A 19,822-nucleotide genomic window follows, 5' to 3' on the forward strand; every position below is an offset into this window, starting at 1 on the left:
ACGCGAGAGGGGAGGGGGAAAATGGGCTTGTTTCTCGGGTGGCCAATCCACGAGCTTGCGGTGCCTCAGAGGAGGCGCCAGAGCTCGGCCGGCCCGGGGCTGTAGGCTTCCCGCGGCAAAGTACAAATGCACGGCGTCTGGCGCCCGAAGCGTGCACAGCGGCCTCGCTCAGCCTTCCCCGCGCCGCCGCCGAGGGTCCTACAGTCCCATCGCACCGCTGGCCCGTGCCAGAGTCCGCACCGCCGCGCCGCCAGCCAGCGCCACCCGAGCACCGAACCCCGAGAGCCACGCGCGCCCCGCAGACCCCGGTTCTCTAGCTAGCACCTTCTCCTTTTCTGCCATCGCTTTTCCCTCCTTCCGGACCTTCCTCTAACTCCTCATCTCCCATCTCTCCATCTCTCTCCCTTTTCTCCTTGTCCCCTTCCTACCGTCCTCTCATCCCCACCTGAGACCCCTCCTGTCCTTGGCTGCTCTTATCTTTGCTTCTCTGACTCCTTAGGCAGTGGTCCTACTTGGTCCTGGGGACTTACTTACGTTCCTCTCAGAGTCTTACTTTCTCCCGGCTCATCCCGGGGTTGTCTGACCTTGGGGCAAGGAAGGATGGTTCCCGGGGTGAGAATCTTCTCCTCTTTGCTGGGACTCGTGATGCTCTGGTTCCCCTTGGACTCGCAAGCCCGAGCCCGTAAGTAGAAAGGAGGCAGTCTGGGCAGGCAGGGGAGGGATGGGGGCCACTGGGATGTAGGGAGCCCTCGGTCGTGAATTCATTCAGCAGCACCTGCATAGCAGGAAGTCTGAGACCAATGTGGGCTGCTGAGTCTGGGGGAAGACAAGGGCTTGGCAAACTCCACGCGGGGTAGGGGAGATGTTGCCCTGCACAGGGCAGGCACTGCACATTGTGGAAAGGAACTGTGTTCCCAGCAGCCCGGTGTGTCGCCGCAGGATAGGAGTGTGTGATGAAGAGATAAAGGTTGTTGTGTGGAAGAGCTCTTGGACAGAAAGATGAACAAAGCAGGGTGACCTTTCTAGTCCTTTTTCTTTCCGGATGCTCACAATATTGCAGGGAGGTGCCACCACTCACTTTTAACAGAGGAGTAAACGTAGCGGGGCAAAGAGGAGAAAGTTACCCGAACCATCCATAGCCGGGACTCTAATTCCAAAGCCTGCCTCGCAGTGCCTGGAAGGCATCAGGACATGGTAAACTAGAGGAGTGTTTTCATCTTCCCAGCCCCACTGAATACTATCCAGAGGGAGTCAGACGCGGAAGGAACCTCACTGTCTCTTTTCTAATCTATAAAATGTGAGACTCCTAAAACCGTTCTGAGTATTAAATGACGGAGCATGCAGGGCAACTTGCAGAGTGATGTTTTGCGAGGTAGCTTCCCCCGGAGACAAATGCTTTCCTCTTCAAAAACAATGTAACCTCAAGCAGGTTATGTAGGCCCACAGCCCCCTTAAACTGGTAATCCCTTCTGAACTCCCTTAATAAAGAAACAGGGACCAACGAGGGGCAGTGGTTTGCTCCAGGCCGCAGGGGCAGAGCCTAGCTTGAAGACCCCAGCTTCCTATCTCCTAGCTGAGAACCTTCCATCTCCACACAGCTCCACAGGTCAGCTCTGCTTCCCTCTCACTCCCAGTTTTGTGGAGCTGGTGAGGCTGATTGCTGTCTTGTTTGTTCTTGTGTGAGGAAAGTTGCATGTCTGTCTGATGTTCCCTAGCCTGCCAGAGGCTGGAGATTTGTGGATGTCCTCATGAACGGGAAACAGATTATTCAGGGTTGGGTTCAAGCCTTGACCCTGCCTCTTACACCAGTGTCCTGTGAGCCTCGGTTTCTTCATCTGCAAAGGAGAGCTACTAACCAGGGGTCTGAAGGGTTTGGGGAAGGATTCAAGGGAACAGTGCTTGCAGATGCCTAGCAAGATGCCAAATACTCAGTAAATGTCCTCGCTCCTTCCTTGAACCTTGAGGACTTTCTCCTCGTCTGCTTGCTTGTCCACCAAAAGAGACAGTCTCAGAGGACCTCTGTGCCTGCCCTGGCCTTGGCCTTGGCCCCACAGCTCCCTTCCCAATATCAGTGCCCTGGGAGGTCCACTCTGAGGATGGCCCAGCAACTACTCGAAGCCTCTGCTACCCCACATGACCACCAGCCCTTCTGAGCTTTATAATCACCTTTGCCTGATGACCCCTCCCCCCAGGCCCCCGTGCCTCCACTGGCCTTCTAATCCATATCTGCCCCCAGGTCCCTCCATGACCGTGTCAATACAAAGCTCCAGACACTCAGAAAATGACCATCATTTAGGTGACCTGGCATTAGGGGAGGAGCATTAAGATCCTGGCGTTATCAAGGCTGGGAGAGCTTTCTCTTCTGTGTCTAGCCATCAAATTACCTATCTTTAGAGTCAAGCTGAAAGGGGGGACTACTACCGAGCCATGGAAAAAGGAACAGAGACCTAGATCCTAACCCCAGCTCTGTCATGTATTGGTCACGTGTGTTGGGACACCTTCACCTGTCACTGAGCCTAAGGTTGATTGGTGCTCTTGGTCTGTGAATTTTGTCATCATTGCAAGTCTCCTGCCAGCATTCTGTCTTAAGGTTTCATATGAAAAGTCTTATCTTAGTGTAAGAGAGATCTCAAGCATGTGGTTGTGTGAAGTCCCCTGGTAACTCCAAAGTGCTTTTACAAATGGTGCTGAGAGATGGGTGTTCTCGGGTGTGTGCAGGATGGACTTCTAAGGTGGTTACAGCTTGAAACATGGTTGGAGCCTGTGAGCGGGGGTTTTGGCACACTCTTTAGTTGAAGTCCAAGGCTGCTCATCAGAAGTTCTCTTTTTGGCTCTACCCACAGATCCAGACTGAATCTCAGATAGGCCATAAAGCTGAGCCCTAACTACCCAGCCTCACTATGGGCTGTATCCCATTTTCACACAGGCTGGAGGCTCTGGCCTAGTTCTGCCTGTGCTGACCCAAGCCCCAGGTGGAGTCGTCACATCTGTGTGGTCATTCATCCCCTTTGTGACCCAGAAGTGGCCCCATTCTTTACTCCTCTCCAGGGCCTTCTCCAGCACATGCTTCTCTCTGCATTGTGTCCTTATGATCCACCTAGCTTCAGGCTTCTCGTCTATGCTGCTTTCGGGAGACTAGCTGATTACCAAGTAAGACATCAGCCCTCTGGAGTTTGTGTCTAATGGGAATTGGAGTTTTGGTTCCCAGGTGATGGATTCTCAGACCCCGGAAGAGGCCTGGACAGAAGGGTGGTTCCTTAGATGTGATGTGATTCCAAAGGCAAACTCACCCTCAGAATGTCAGGGTAGCAACACTTGCCCTTTCCCTGATGCCAAAATCTAACCTCAGGCACTGTGTCCTTCCCTGCCTCTGCCACCTGTGAGGTAAGATGCTTGCACTTAGGTGACGTTTGAGGACTAGGGTAGCATTAACTGTCTGTCTTCATCCTAAGTCCACTTGACTTTGGGAGTGGGAGTTGGGAGAGTGTAGGTATTCTGCCCTGTGGGAAGGAATAAATGAGCAATTCCCAGGAAAACATGCCTGGAACGGTCTAGAGAAATATGTATCTGGAATAAGCAACGTGGAATCCTGCCCTGCTGTCCAGCTTGGTCACATCTCTATCCATCTGTCCAGATGTGCATGACCGGGTTGGGGGCAGGGAAGGGAAGACCCCGTGTCTGGGTCTCTAACCACAAGGTTCTGCACCTCCCTGCTCCCACCAGTAGAGGTCTCTGCCTCACTCACTGGCTCCAGGCAGCAAGCCCCGAGACAGCTGCGCAGTTGCTCCAGCTGTTGCACCTGTTCCAGGGCTGGCCTCTCAAGTTCCCTCAGCCGCCGGCCATGGCGCCGGCTCGGAGAAAAGGACCTTGAATATCTCGAACTCTCAAAGAGGAGGACCGATGTCAGAGCGGTGTCCCTGGGAGGTGCAGCACAACGATCAGGCGCCATCCTGGGCAGGACCCTAGCCTGTTGCCCGTTCTTGTACTCGGGAATTCTTCGCTGTGTCTCTATTGGGTTCTTTTGCATGCAAGTTGAAGCCAGTCCTTCTGGTCCTGTCCCTTGGACAGGCATCTCTATAAACACCCCTTCCAGAGCTACGGAATAACTGTGGAGTCTTTGCTGGGAGAGAGCAAGTCCTGATCCTTCCCTCACTGGGGTTCACTTTCTCTAGAATGAGGGGATTGGACATAGTCTGAGTCCTTAGCTTTCTAGGATTCTATGAATCTAAGTGTATATAACACACACACACACACACACACACACACACACACACACACACACATTTTTTTTCAAGTGGAATAGAATGTGGACAGCTCTCTTTGATAGGTAATAAAGATGCCCTTCCTGGCTCAACGATTCTGCTCTTGGAAGTCCTTCCACACTTCTAAATGTCTGCTGTGTCCAGATGAAGGGAGCTGGTTTCAGAGAAGCGTATCCCTTCTGCCGGCTTGCGCAGTTTGGCCACTGAGACATTTCTTGTAATTTCATTAGAGGCCCCACTCCAGGAGAGCCAGAGCCCAGGGCAAGGCTTGTGTCTTAGAGGGGAGTGAGGGTGTCTGTGTGAATAAAATACGATTGTATGGGTAGAAATGGGACCCGGAGGCTTGCATTCCTGGGCAGTCTGGCTCACTGAGATTTTCTGAGTTCTTACTACAGTTCCAGCCCTCTCGCTCCCCTCCCTGAACCTCGTGGTGTATTTCCACGGCCCCCTCCAGCCTCCCCAGAAGCTGCTTTTTGGTTTATTTCTGATTGCTATTGGAAGAGTCCTTAGGCACACCCTGCACGCTTGACTTGCCCCCACGGGACCTTTACCATTGCATGAATGTTTTGGATCAGACTGTGGGGTGCACTGGGAGGGGGACATATGAAGAATATTGACTTGCTTGTAAAGATCAGGGAGTTGGGACTGGAAAGGTGGCTCAGTGATTAAGAGCACTGGATTCTCTTCCAGAGGTTCTGAGTTCAATTTCCAGCACCCACATGGTGGCTACAACCATCTATAATAGGACCTGATGCCCTCTCTGGCATTCAGAATGCACATACATAAAACATAAATAAAATTTTAAAAAAGATCAGGGAGTCATCTTTGCCCTCAGCTGCCCCAAGCTTCTGACCTTTGGTTTGTCAGGTGGTTTTGGGAGTCAGTGGCCAAGAAGTGGAAGGGGAGGTGGAAGGTTAATTCCTGTGATGTGGCATGGTGTACATGTTGAAAGGGCTTTGTTCTTCCATGCAGTGCTGCTGTTTTTTGTTGTTGCTAAGGAGAGAGGTTTCCAAGATTAAAGACCACCATCAGATCTCCCACTATAGCCGCACCCCCTCTTTCGGTTAAGCTCATCCACCCATGCATCCATTCATTCAGCAAGCACTAACTCCACACAGACTCTGCACCCGCCAGAGGGTCAACGCTCATTCCTCTCTCTTACACCCTCTGGTATAGGAGACAGATCCACTCAGCAAGAGGGGATGGGACTGAAAACAGGGCCACCACAAATAGTAGTGGTAAAAATGTACCCAGAAGCCAGCTCAGGGACAGCCTGGTGGGTGACCTGGGGCCATCTGCAATCAGCCTGGAAAACATCACTGCTCTGAACTGAGACCAGATAAATTAAGGCAAGGAGTCTATGGAGGTAGGTGCTTCCTGTGGGGTCTAGCACCCTTCAGAGCCCGCTCAGGGGTCCTCCTGTCCTAGCCATGGGCACTACAGCCTCTCTGTATTTGCAGGTGGCTCCAGATGCCTGGCAAGTCATTCTCCTCCCGCTCCTTGTTTAACACCTCCAAGATCCTGCCTGGTGTCTCTGCACCCCTCCATGTGTGTGTGTGTATGTCTGTGTGTGTGTCTGTTTACCTGTGCCTCTGTGTGTGTGTCTCTGTGTGGCTTTCTGTGCGTGTGCGCGTGTGTCTTTGTGTGTGTCTCTGTGTGTCCCTGTGTATGTGTCTATGTGTGTGTATGTGTGCATGTGTGTGTGTCTTTGTGTGTGTGTCTGTGTACCTGTGTCTGTGTGTGTGTGTCTCTGTGTGGCTCTCTGTGCGTGTGCACGTGTGTCTTTGTGTGTGTATCTCTGTATATTTGTCTGTGTGTGTATGTGTGCGTGTGTGTCTGTGTATGTCTGTGCGGATGTGTGTGTCTGTGCATATATAGGTGTGTGTCTGTGTGTCTGTATGTGTGTGTGTGTCTGTCTGTGTCTTTGTGTATCTGTGTGTGTCTGTGTATATTTGTGTGTGTGTCTGTGTCTGTTGTATGTGTCTGTGTGTTTGTGCGTGTCTGTGTCTCTGTGTGTCTGTCTGTATGTGTGTGTGTACATGCATGTGTGTGTCTGCGTGTGTGTGTGCATGTGTGAGTCTGTCTGTGTGTGCATGCACGCGTGTGTCTCATGACTGGTTGTAAGACTTGAGTTGCAGAAGTTCCACAAATCAGGGAATGTCAGGAAGCTCTTTCCTGTTACTAATGAGAGTGATGCTCACTGCACATGTGCCAAGTGCCCTGCCGTCACTGATATGTCATTCTCTGGCCCCTGCCCTGGAGCTACAACCACTGTGGTCCCTTGCCGTCACTCTGCTAACTTTTGCACTGCCAAATGCCTCAGGCTACTGCACTTGTCCCCAGCCTTGCAGGTGGTTCTGGGCCACCCGATGACATCACAGGCACTCGAACCTCCATGCCCGCCTTGATTGCTCCTCTGCCCTCTCCATCCACATCCTGCCCTGCGGCTGCCCTTGGAACCGACAGACCTTTGCCCACCATGCACAGTTGCTTCCCTTTAGGTCCTGCCACGGTACTCTCTCCCCAGAGTGACAGCCACAGCTCTTTCCTGGTCCCTCGCTCACTAGTCCTCCAATTGGCTTTCAACTTCCACGGCCCACGTTGATGATGCTTCTAAAATGCAGGTTTGATCATACCACCCTGCAACTCAGTTAATACTCGTCGCAGGCGACCTTTGCCCTCTGGATCGCGAGCTTCCATCCCTCCTTCCCCAGCCGAGGCTCTCACCTGTTAGTCCTCCCTCCCCATCTCTGCCCAACCTTCAGATCCGAGAGGGGCCGATGATATTAAGGGAGACAGGATGGCTTTTGAGTGAAGATATAAGGGCCCAGGAGCTTCATGAATGAGGAACTTTGGAGCTATGACCTCTAGGGTATTATGATATTCATGGCTAGGAGGGGCTGGAGGCTGTCCTGAGAATTGTGGAAATAAATACCGCGAGAAATAGACCGTTAAGGAAGTGTAGAGCCAGCACCCATATCTGGGTTTTCTCAGTCTGGTCTTACACACTACTTAAATGAACATATAATGAACATATATTGTAATCTGTGTCTGACAGTAAGCGTGGTGTGATTGGATCTGACTTAATCCTAGAATAGCCCCAAGTACCACTGAACAGATGTAAAATTGGTTGTGGGATACTTAAGCAGCTTTACTCAACTTGGGCTTCAAATAAAAGCTAAGTCTGTTATTTAAGCCCTGACCTCTGAGACTACAAAAGGTCCTAGAAATTAAGACCTGATTATTTCTAGATGGAGAGAGAGCTGGGCACAGGTGGGCTGAATAAGAATGGTGATGGGGAGAGGAGGCTGGGCTCGGGCCAGGAGGGGAGGCAGAAGGTTATGGAGGGCAAGGGGAGGGAGATATGAAGAGGACATTGCCTCCTTCTCGGTGGCACTTGGGATGGACTTCAGTGGCTCCCAGAACTTCATCCTAATCCACCTAGGAGGGCTTGAGAGCCTAGGGTGGATGCAGCCATCAGAACCTCCAAGGACTGTGGAATAGCCATCTCATAACCACAGCACCCAAAAAGCCCATCGGAAGCTTCACGATGTAATGAAATGTGGGCTTTTACAAGAGTGCAACTCTCAAATCTTGAATCTCAGAAACGTGATACTGTGGATTCATAGACTGTACAGGAAACCTCTGGAGACCATAGCCTACCCCTGTATATCTTTCAAATAGGGAAACTGAGGCTCAGAAAAGGTGAGACATTTCTGAGTGTCACCTCGTGTGTTTGCAGCTTCAGGAGTAAGCATTCGTGCCAACAGCCTTGTACAGGAGCCGGTGCTGGTGCCAGGGTCAGTGGAACCAGGGTGGCTGTGCTTGGCAGTTCACATGGCCTTGGGCACGCACCTCCCTAGAGGAAGAGCGCTCCAGGCACCTTAGAGGGCATGGTAGGGTGGAGTCTGTGGCCACCAAAGGCCTCCTGCCAGGCCCCCCACAGGCTCAGCTTCTGCCAGGCCTGTTGGTGGCAAGGAGGAGCCCTAACTGAGTGGCTCCTGTCCTCACACTCTGAGCGGGCAGGGATGGGAAGGTGTGCCAACTGGCGCAGAAGCCCAGGGCTTTAGGACTGCCCCAAGAAAGGTAGGTCACATTTTCTTCAGCAACTGACTGAGACCTAAGGTAGTCACGGTGTTGCAATCACCCCTCCCTTGTGGGGGGAGGGGACTGAGAAAGAAAGGCATTATTCACTCCTCGGAGAGTCAGACTGGCTCTAGCCAGCACCCCAGCTGGGCCTGTGTTCCACCCTCTGCCAGGGGAGGCTGGGAGATAAACATAGCTCATTTGATACGGGCAAGACAAGCCAGCCAGGAGTTGCTGGCTCATGGGGGATAGGACCTGCTGTCTGGTGCCACCCTCCACAGTGGGTTGGTAGGAACAGGTAGGGAAGAAGCTAAGCTATATGTTCCTAAGGTCCTTTGTGACTCACCAGGGAGGAGACTAAGTGGTATATACATTCCTAAGGTCCTTTGTGACCTACCAGGGAGGAGGCTAAGTGTATATTCCTAAGGTCCCCTGTGGCCCCCACAATGAGAAAGCTAAGCAAATATTACAACAATTAATTCTCACACAATGTTTAGGAAATTGTTAACTTATTTTCTACACAGGGTCTGCTGTATCCCAGGTTGGCCTCAAACACACACGTAGTTGAGGATGGCCCTGAACTTCTTATCTTCCTTCCCCACCTTCAGAGTGCTGGAGCTACAGGCCTCTGCTGCCTTGCAATGAGGAAAAGATCAAATCCAAGGTTTTGTGTATGCTGGGCGAGCACCCTACCAACTGAGCTATATCACCAGCTCCCACTAAGTAACACATAAAACAGCACAGAGAATAAATGCAGGTTTCTTTCTCGATGTTTCAATATGGAGGCACTAAGCTCTGGCTCGACCTCCCCATGTCTTCTGAAAAGAAGAGCCCAAGTCATGGAGGTTTCCTATAGGAATGCCAATATTCATTTGGGACTGAAGAGCCCCAGGTGGCTGTATGGTTGGGAGCTGGCAGAGACAGGGCAAGAGACACAGTGAGCCCGGGTAGCCATATTGAAATGGGACGCCTGATCCTGGGCCAGCCAGGGGGTAGGGAGAACGTGAGGATGACTATGGTTGGTTAGAGATGAAAGGAGAGTGGAGGCTTTAGCAGAGCAGAGGCATAGGAGAGGCGGCTAGCCCATCTCAAACACAAGCCAGTATTTCAGTCATTCTGAGAAACAACCCACGTACCCATTAGCAACGGATACGTAGACAGCTAGGACGTCAAGTCAAGGTGGCTCAGGGAAGAAACAAAGATAATCTTTGTCTCGGTGTGTGTCGTGTTCATATCGAGTGTGTGCATGTGTGTGTGTGCAGATATGTATGCGTGGATGTGGAGGTCAGAGGTCGACATAGGTGTCTCCCTAGATCGCTCCCCCTTATGTATTGAGTCAGGATCTGTCGCTTGAGCCCAGCGCTTGCTGGTTCAACTAGTGGTGTGTCTTCTAGTCTAGCCAGCCAGATTTCTCCAAGGGTTCCCTGTCCTCTGCCTCCCCAACACTAGGATTCCAGGTAGGCTACCACACTTCAGGACATTCGACATGGGTGCTGATGATATGAACACAGTCCTCACATCTGTGAAGTCAGATTTTCCCCACTAAACCATCCCCTTGGCTCACAAAGTTCTCTCTCTCTCTCTCTCTCTCTCTCTCTCTCTCTCTCTCTCTCTCTTTCTCTTGGTGCACATGTGTGTGCATGTGTGTGCGTGTGTGTGTGTGTGTGTGTGTAAGAGACAGACTGAGAGGAGAGGGAACAAGTGTGAGGAAGAGGCAGAGGAATAGTGAACGCACTTGAGAGCCAGGAGATCCAGGCTTTCAGCCTGCCTGGTGTGCTAACTGCTGTGTGGCTTTAGCATCTAATTTGTCCTTTTTGCACCTCATATTATCCACGATGCAATAGAACTACCATTTATACCACAGTTGTAGCTCCATAAAGCCTTTAATTGCCCAATCCCCTCACTGCCCTGTAAACTGCCAAGGCTCAGACAGGGGCAGCCACATGCCTGAGAACAAGTGTGTTGTCCAGCTGAGATTCCAACTCAGACATCCTGGGAGCAGGAATGCAGCAGGGTTTGGGGTTGGGACCTCCTGAGACTAACACCCCTCATTGCTTTGTCAGGCCCAGGCAAAGTCTGCCTTTTCGGTGAGAAGATATATACCCCTGGCCAGAGCTGGCACCCCTACCTGGAACCACAAGGCACGATATACTGTGTGCGATGTACCTGCATGGAGGTAGGTTCCTCTGGCCACTGGGTCACCTCTGCCAGGTGTGTCTGCAAGACCAGAGGGTGGAAGGACAGCCTGACCTAAGGTCCAGACACCCAGGAATTGTCACCCTAGAGTGATGGTGTTGGAGGTGGCTGTGGCTCAGTGACTGAGTGGACTGAGGATCTGGTCTCTAGTCTAGTGTGTATTGGTGCCGGTCTCCACCCAGCCGAGCCAGAGCCTTCTGGCTTCTGTGATTTCTACTCCTTCCTTTCCAAGGAATCCCCTCCAGCCTCCACCTAACCCTGTCTCCGCGTTCCTCCAGTTCAGGAATGTTCATTCTTCAGGCTTCGCCCTGTGCCTGGAGTAGCTCCTCCTGCACGAACACGCATGCTTCAGCTCCTAACTACTGTCCACCCTGGTGGGCCTCTCTAGATGAGGCCCCCGAGAGTCTCACATCTAGCCAAAGGCTGAACCAAATGGAACAGAGGCCATGTCTCTGTTTGCATTTCTGTCTCCAGCTGTCCAGCTACTAATGGAAGCAGTCAGCCTTCCCTTACCACAATGCAGCACTTGAGAAAATAAACTTAAAGAAGAAACATTTGTCCACTTCACAGCTTTAGAGGTTCTTGTCCAAGGTCAATTGGTCTTAGTGTTCACTTTGTGGCCAGGAAGCCAAACAAAGAGGAAGAGGCCCAAGTCCCACGGTCCTCTTCAAGAGCATGCCCCCAGTGACCTATGGACTGCCCACAAAATCCCATATTCCAAACCTCTCAACACCTTCACCTTCGGGGTCATTCGACATCCAAATCATATCACCAACCCAGCACTTCCCTGGACCTTGCAGGAAACCAGTGCAATGCAGAATTCTCCAGGAAGGTGTGAGAACGGAAGGACAGGAGAAGCAGGGCAGAGGGGACACTCAGCCAGCAGGGCCCTGCTGAGGGTGTCTAGAACTCATTTTCTGGGTACTGCCGGGGTTTCTGGCTCTCAGACCCTCGGCACCCTATTCTCTCACAGACCTAGAGAGGGAGGAGGCGGAAGTTCTAAGGTGTCCATGGTTAAGACAGAACCTCTAGGGGCAGAGAAGAGCCCCAAAGGGATCTAAGTGGGGAGCCGGGACACAGCTCTTCTCTCTTCCTCACCGGGCTCACTCCTTCCTGGTCTTTCCCTCACTCTCCCACCATCTTAGCTCCAGGTAGAACTCAGGCACAGATAGGGATACAATTCCCCCAGGCTCCAGCTGCCTCGTTTTTTTTTTATTATCCTTAGCACATCGGAGGCCAATAAGCCATTTCAAAAAGAACTTTATGAAATATAGCCAGAAAACAGAAAGGAAACCATAATAGAAAATTCCAGACATGTCACGTGGTGTGGTTGACGAAGGCCAAGTTTTGTGATCAGCTGGAGCTTATTCCTGTCTGCTTCCCCAGAATTCACAAGTGTAGTTTCTTTCCCTCAGCCCAAAGGACTGCTGCCTGTATTTCCAACGTGCAGTCTGAATGCCTCCCGCTCTCTCCCCATTGCCCCTCTTCACCGTCTTCATCTCTCATCGGGACCACTGCATCAGCCCACCAGCAGGCCTTTCTACTGCCCCTCTCAAAACCCATTCTCCACGAAGCAGCTCACATGGCCTTTCCTGAACCCAGAACTATGGTGTTTCTTCCCCCCTTAAAACCATCCAATCACTTATATTTGGATAGGGTCTCGCGTAGCCTAGGCTAACCTCAAGTTATCTGAGGATGATCTAGAACTTCTGATCCTTCTGCCTCTACCTTGATGGTGCTGGGGTCATTGGCGTGTGCCGCTGTGCCTACTTCATGGGGTGGTAGGAATCGAACGCAGGGCTTCGTGCATGCTAGGCAAGCACTCTACCAGCCCAGCCCTCTAGCAGTTCCACAATACCAACACTCTCCTGATCTTCCAACTCCACATCCTCGCACCCTGCTGCAACCACACCAGTCTGAACCTCCAACATTTGGTACATTCCCTCTATTCCCTCCCAATAGTCTTCCTCTAATTTCAGGGATGGCAGCTTTTCCCTTCCTGGTTCACAGTGAAGCTATCACCTCATTAGGAAGGTTTCTCACACAGTCTCTGGATCTGTCTTCTAATCACATCACCTGGTTTGGTCATGACCATAAACATAACACCTGAAGTTAGCTTGCCCTGCCTCTCAATGTCCTATGGTCCACCTCCAGCCACTAAGAAGCAGGCTTCTGAGGACAGATAGACTGTCCCTTATCCTGGTTGTGTGTCTATGCCCAGCATAAGCACTCAAGATGTCTCAGCATCCCAGGCAGGCATGGACCCTGGTGATGGTGGTCAGCTGCTGTGTGGTCTCAGGCAGCCTCTGGGAGATTCTTCGCACCCTGTATGGATGCTAGTGTCTCTCAGGCTATTATTAAGGACAGGATGTGAGGTCATCTATATTTACACAGCCACTCCAAAAACGGTGGATCTGACCTTAAAAAGAAGATCCCTCTGGCCACAAAGAGCCCTGCCTCTTGCCATGTCTGTGCCCTTTTAGGCCAGGCTGTCCCCCCACCTGATCCACTACTGCCTGCCGTTCACATTTCAGCAAGAGTCAAGAGAAAGATTCTAGCTCTTTAGATCACACATCCCTCAAATTCACCTAGCTTCTCACCTAGGCCTCAGTTTACCCTCTTGAGGTTGATTGAGCTTCACAGGTGAGGTCACTGTTGAAACTCAAGCCATTTCTGACCAGTCCTTAGCATTCTCTCTGGCCGTCTTGGGAAGCAGGGACTCCAGAGAGACTTGAGCAGTCTAGGATCTTCCTTGGTGGAAGAGACTGTCTCTGGGAGAAGTTCTGTCCATAGGCCCTGCTGGGCAGAGGGGATAAAAGACACACTAGAGAGCTGGAGCCCACTTGGTCAAGTTAGGGTTTGATCAATGCTGGAACCATTGATTTGAGAGCCTCCATGACTGACCTGACTCACCAGGTCACCACTGGCTCACCCTTGTAGATTATAGTGGAGTCAGACCCCATGCCAACCACGCTTTGGAGTTCATGGCTGAACAGGAAAGACAGATGCAAACATACATCACAATGAGTCTGGCACAGGGGCAAGAACAAGAAGGTGTGAGGACGCTGAGGAAGGGCTGAGAGACAGCCTGGAGCTCTGGGAAACCTCTGCTAGGGGCTACGGCCTCCATCTTAGCCTCTGTTCATTTCTTGTTATGTGTTTGTCTCATTCTTTTTCACCTGCTGAACTGGATGACTTGAAAAAACTTCAGATCCCTCCTTCTATGGTGCCAAGCCCAGGGGGTCTGTCCAGGGTTCCCCAGACCTCTTGGAGACTTGGATGATAAAGAACCCGTCCTGTCTTGGTCACTGTCCTCTTATGTTATAGCTCTCCTATGAACACAAAGCTCAGGGTCAGTACTGTAAGAAAAACATCTTAGAGTTAAAAAGAGCCTGGACAGAGGACCAAGATCAATGCCCAGATACCTCAAGGCTTTTATTTCTATTTCTCATACCCACAAAGGGGTCATGAGGTCTATGCAAACCCATGACAGGTCCGTCCTCTGCATGGATGAAGTATGCAGATGAGTAGGCTAAGTGGGGTCGCTTGGTGGCAAAGTCGGGATGGGCTCATTGAGTTTGTTTTGGATTCTATTATACAGAGGCTGAAGAGAAAGCGGGGTTCTGCAGTCGGGGTGGATGTTTGGGGCGAGGACCCCTGTAGATGTAGGCAGTGACCACGTGTCTGTTTCAGAGCGGCCACGTGAATTGTTACCGCCTCCGCTGCCCGCCCCTCCGCTGCTCACAACCTGTGGTGGAGCCGCAGCAGTGCTGCCCCAGGTGTGTGGGTAAGTAGCTCTTTTCCTACCATGGCCCTGAGCTCCACACAGACCGGTTCACTCCTGCTGTAAGCCCCTGACTGAGAGAAGCCTCCATAAGGAAAAGAGAGACCCCGTCCATCAGATGTGTGGGACCTTACAGAAGCTAGGTGGACACGTTCTGGACCCCCAAGCAGGCGAGGGTAGCAGACTTCTAGCCCCAAAACTGATGCACATTGCAGGAGACAAAAGCAGGCAGAGTAGAAATTGGGTAGATAAAATGGCTCAGCAGGCAGGGGAACCTGAGCTCCCCAAGATGAAAACCTAAGTCCAGTCCCTGGGACCCACATGGTAGGAGGAGAAAAATCAACTCAGAAGTTTATCCTCTGTCTGTCAATCACATGCCAAAGCTTGCACCCCTTCCCCCAGAATAAAAAAAATGTAATAAAAATGTAAAGTTAAGGGGGCTGGAGAGATGGCTCAGTGGTTAAGAACATTACCTGCTCTCCCAAAGATTCTGAGTTCAATTCCCAGCAACCACATGGTGGCTCACAACCATCTGTAATGGGGTCTGGTGCCCTCTTCTGGCCTGCAGACATACACACAGAATATTGTATACATAATGAATAAATATTTAAAAAATGTAAAGTTAAAGAAAGAAAGAGTAGAAACTGGCTGAAGGAGACTAGAATGACTTGGCATGCTGACGCCACATTTGGGCTCCAGTCCCTCTGGTTATGCAGAAGTAAGGGGAGAAAATGAAGATGAAGGACTTGGGGCTGGCTGGCCCCTGTATGCATGCATGCATGGTGTCTTTCTCTACCTCAGATTGTGAACCTGTAGGTGGCAGGGCCAAGCCTTGGTCATCACTCTGTTCCTGATTTTGGCCTAGGGTCTTAGTGAAGGTATTGTGAGGGAATGAGAAGGGTGTCCCAGGACGGGTAACCATCCCTCCGCCAGCAGAATGAGGAGTAGATATTGGCCTTGGTGGCCACTGAATGACGAAAGTTTATTCCAAGCACCTGGATGGTGGAGAGCATCACACCTGATCCTGTAAGAGTAACTCTGCGAGGGTGGGAATTCGGTGTTCTCCAACCCTGTCTCTTGGGCCACACTCATGGGCCTCAGACACTGAAAGGTGGCTGGGCTGCAGTGGAGGGAGGCATGTGGTCAGATGTAAGTATCAGGGGGAACTCTTAGGCCAGACCTTAGTAATGCCAAGGGGGGGGGGGAGAGGGGGAGAGGGAGAGAGGGAGAGAGAGAGAGAGAGAGAGAGAGAGAGAGAGAGAGAGAGAGAGAACACAAAATCTTCAGAAAGGTGGTCTTTCTAATTCTGGAAAAAATCTTAAATCTATGAAATTTCATTTCCTTCTTCCCCTTCTCTCCCACCTGCAGATCCTCATGTTCCCTCTGGGCTTCGGGTTCCCCTAAAGTCCTGCCGGCTCAACGAGACCACATACCAACACGGAGAGATCTTCAGTGCGCAGGAGCTGGTCCCCACCCTCCTGTCCAGCCAGTGTGTCCTCTGTAGCTGTATTGTAAGACCTTCTACAGTCTCTGGCCCAAGCCAGTGTCTCTCCTACAGAGAGGGATGGGGTGGGCCATTAAGCGAGAATAAGAAAGGTTGACGGGGAAGGGAACACCCAGGGTCCACAATGCCCTGCCCCTAGTTTGTTGAGGTGACCTTTCTCTGGGTTTCACACCTGATTCCCAAATAATGAGAGTAGCTCATGTCTGCTTCCCCCAGTGAACACTGTACCCCTTTGAGGGGAGGGAATGTGCCCATCTTTTTTCTGTGTCTTCTCTTGCTCAATGTCCAGGACCTGGCATGTAGAAGATGCCAGTGGCTATTGCAGAATGATGAAGGAAGGGAGGGAAGGGAGAGAGGGAGGAAGGGAGGGAGGGAAATGAGGGAGGGAGGAAGGAAGAAAGGGAGGGGGAAAGGAGGAAGGAAAGAAGGAAGGGAGGGAAGGAGGAAGGAAAGAAGGGAGGAAGGGAGGGAGGGGGAAGGAGGAAGGAAAGAAGAAAGGGAGGAAGGAAGGAAAGAAGGGAGGGAGGGAGGGAAGAAGGAAGGAAGAAAGGGAGGGGGAAGGAGGAAGGAAAGAAGGGAGGGGGAAAGGAGGGAGGGAGAAAAGGAGGGAGGGAAGGGAGGGAGGGAGGGAAGGGAGGGAAGGGAGGGAGGGAGGGAAGGGAGGGAGGGAGGGAAATATGAAAGAAGGGAGAGAGGGGAGGGAGGGAGGGAAGGAGGAAGACCATTCAACAGTCTTGGGACACAGATGGGGTTTAGTCTAAAGTGCCTAGGCTCTCCCTGCCCGTGGCCTAGGCCTAGGGACAGCAGGGTTGGCAGCCCTGTAACTGGGAACAGAGTGAAGCCAGCATGTCCTGCCTGAGGAAGTCTTCATCTTCTTGCTTGGGAGAGTCCTGCCGCTCCCTTCCTGTCATGCATGCTGTCCCTCCAACTCCAGGCTCGGCTTCCCTTTCTCCTAACTCCCTATCACCAAACCTCCCCTGACTCCTTCGGGGAGTCCGTTGCGGTGATCTTTAGCCTCAGTGAGCTGTGCATAAACTCAGCTCGGCCCTGGCCTTGTGTGACTTTTCCTGAAGAGACTTGGACGAACATCTGTTCACCACAGACAGGACACCAACCATAAACCAAATCTAACTTAGTACATCCTGTTCTGATAAGCAACAAGAACTCGGAGCAGTAAAATAGCTTGCTTATGGCTGCGTGGTCAACATGGTCAAAATCTAGACCCAGACCTCTCTGACTCCCAAAGTCCGTGTTCTTTTCTTAGTAGGGTGCTGCTTCCCGTAAAGGGGAGTCCTGCATTAGGACCAGGCTGTGGGAGGATGCAGAAGTGGTGGTGGATGAGAGGATGCTCTAGCGGTCCCTTTGCCCATCCTTTCTGGAGGCTCTGCTCACCTCTTTCACCTCATCCCTGTTTATGGCTCTGGCTTGTGTTCTGACCTCCCCTCTGGGGCAGGATCCTTACCTCTCAGACTACAGGAACACAGGGTCTTACAGCAGCTTTTCCCAGTCACACTCACAGCTGATCTTCACAACCCAAATGAGTGTGTTCACTGCCTTTCATAGAAGGTGAAACTCGAGAGAAGACTTCTCCAAAGGTGCCTAGCCTCCTGCCTCCTTGAGGCTCCTACATCCTGGAGTCTCACCTTTGAGAGTGGGTCTTGAAGTTCAAGGTCAATGGTTTTCTGCAAGACCGTTATAAGCCTAGGAGTCACCCATGTAGTCCTGTCCCTTGCTGGGTCCCTGATGCAGGCCCAGGAGAAAGATACCGATTTCAGTAGGAAAAGCCCAAAGCCTGGGCTCTGCTTCCTTCTACTCTTTCTCTTTGACTGGATGACACAGTTCTCCCCTCTTTCCCGGGTCCCCCCTCATCTTGACACCCATCTCACAGGTGGCTGTGAGAGCTGAGGGAATCATGGTGATTAAGTTCTCTTCAGGGCTTGGAGAGGGAAAAGGAGGTCAAGGGGAAACTCCTGAGCTGACTTACCTTGCTCAGGAACCACACACCCCTTCCCTCCATCCTCTACTTCAGGGGTGACCTCAAGGCTGTTTGTGCCCAGGGAAAGAGGCTCTCCTGGGGCCCAAGGTTGTTCTTCAACAGAGTTCATTTCCAGTCTGGTGTATTCTGTCTGTCAGGAAGGACACACCTACTGCGGTCTCATGACCTGCCCTGAACCTGGCTGCCCCACTCCACTCCCTCTGCCTGACTCCTGCTGTCAGACCCGCAAAGGTGAGTGTCACAGTGAGCTTTGTCAACTTGATACAGCCTACAGCCCTCAGGGAGGAAAGCCTTAACTGAGGGATTGCCTATAGCACACTGTCTGGTGGGGTATCTATGGGAAATTGTCTTGTTAATTGATGTAGGAGGGTCAGCTCACTATGGGCAGCACCATCCCCTAGGCAAGTGGTCCCTCCTGGGCTAGCTAAGTTAAGCAAGCCAGCAGGCAGTGTTCTCCCACGGTTTCTCCTTCCACTTCCCACTTGAGCTCCTGTATTGATTTCCCTCGCTGAAGCACTGTAACTTATGAGCTGAAATAAGCCCTTTCTTTCCCTAAATTGTTTTTGGTGAGAGTGTTTTATCCCAGCAATTAACTGGAACTGTGACTCTGAAGTCTGCCAGGGTCCCACATCATCCCCCTTTGTGGACCTGCAGGAAGAGGCAGGGACAACCAGCATGAAGTAGACACTCCTGTCCTACAGGGAGGTGATGGCTTGGCATGGATGTCCCAGAAAGCAGGACCCATGCGTAACATTGTGCTATACCTATTCGGTCACTTCAGTACCAGGAAGCACAGGCAAAGCAAAGTAAAAGTCTGGGGGTGAGAGAAGCAGAGGGAAAAGTTTATTCTCCCGCCTTGTCAACTCCCATCAGCCAATGCTCACATCAATAGCCCTCATTAAAGCCCCTCACTTCTGCAGTGTGGGTATTGGGCAGCCCTGGGAGCAGCAGGCAGGGGGGGGGGCTTGACAGGGGACATGGATTGGAGGCACTGCTGGGGTAAAGCTGAGGGCAACTGGCTTCTGGGGGCAGAAGTGTCCATGTCAGCTGGGAGGTGAGCAGGGAGGCTGGCTCAGCAACTCTAGCAGGCAGCCTGATTCTACTCCCTGCCTCTCTGAAGCAGGAACATTCAAGACAAACCAGATCACGGGTGTAGTGAATGAAGCAAGGGCTTGAGAAAGAGAGTGGCGCCAAGCTTCAGGAAGCTTCAGGGCTCTCTCTGTGTACTGGTTCCCCAAAAATAGCAGCTAGAAGTGGCCTCGGGGTTCCCCTGGCAGCAGAGGGACTAGACAGTAGAGCCCTGGAAATGTGTCATGACTTTTAAGTAGCCTATGTAAGATGCTCTGACGTAGCTGAGCAGTTGGGTCTCTGGAGTGACTCGGTCAGTGTTGGGGAACTGAGGAAGCATCCTGGCTGTGGAGATGTCTGATAACTCAGTAACAACAAAGACAAGCTGCATAGAGACGTTTGGGCCCCTCTAAGGTAACCTGTAGGTTAGGTCTACAGGTGTGGCTTTTAGGAAGGCAGAGCTATGGATGGAGGCTTTGGTGCCATGGCCACCAGGGTGACCCCATTTCCTTTGCAGACAAGACAAGTGAGAGTTCCACTGAAGGAGATTTGGCGCAGTTGCAGCCTGGAGAGGTAAGTGTGCACACAGGTGTGCAGACCTGGTGGGGAGAGATGCTGCAGTCCCAGGCCAAAAGCCTGCGTGACCCTCAGCACTGGCTACCTGCCCACCCTAACTCCAAGGCCTGAGAGCTTCACTCTGGGTCAGCTACATTGGCACCTCCAAGTTCCAGCCTCTCTCCCTACCTGTCATTAGGGCCCCTATTATGGCTGACGGGTCACAAGGGAACAGCTTGCCACACAAAGCAGGGTAAACCCCAGACTCCCTCATTTGCCTCTGGGGAATCTGGCTGGCACTGTTCTATCCACAGCCTCTGTGTGTCCGATCAACCCAAGCCGCTGAGGAATGGCCTCTGGCTTGGTCCGTG

General features: G+C 51.8%; 1 protein-coding gene across 1 annotated transcript in view; it reads left to right on the plus strand.

The window, feature by feature from the left end:
• The first annotated feature begins 350 nt into the window (after positions 1–350).
• Positions 351–19,822, plus strand: part of Chrdl2 (chordin like 2) — a 28,543-nt gene continuing 9,071 nt past the window's right edge. The window contains exons 1-6 of the mRNA XM_075952569.1: positions 351–682; positions 10,412–10,524; positions 14,238–14,331; positions 15,697–15,839; positions 17,966–18,059; positions 19,414–19,469. Coding sequence (XP_075808684.1) covers positions 601–682; positions 10,412–10,524; positions 14,238–14,331; positions 15,697–15,839; positions 17,966–18,059; positions 19,414–19,469 — 582 coding nt within the window. The 5' untranslated portion in view covers positions 351–600. The remainder of the gene's footprint in view (positions 683–10,411; positions 10,525–14,237; positions 14,332–15,696; positions 15,840–17,965; positions 18,060–19,413; positions 19,470–19,822) is intronic.

This window comes from Microtus pennsylvanicus, chromosome 18 (assembly GCF_037038515.1).
Source record: "Microtus pennsylvanicus isolate mMicPen1 chromosome 18, mMicPen1.hap1, whole genome shotgun sequence".
In the NCBI taxonomy this organism is placed as follows: Eukaryota; Metazoa; Chordata; class Mammalia; order Rodentia; family Cricetidae; genus Microtus; species Microtus pennsylvanicus.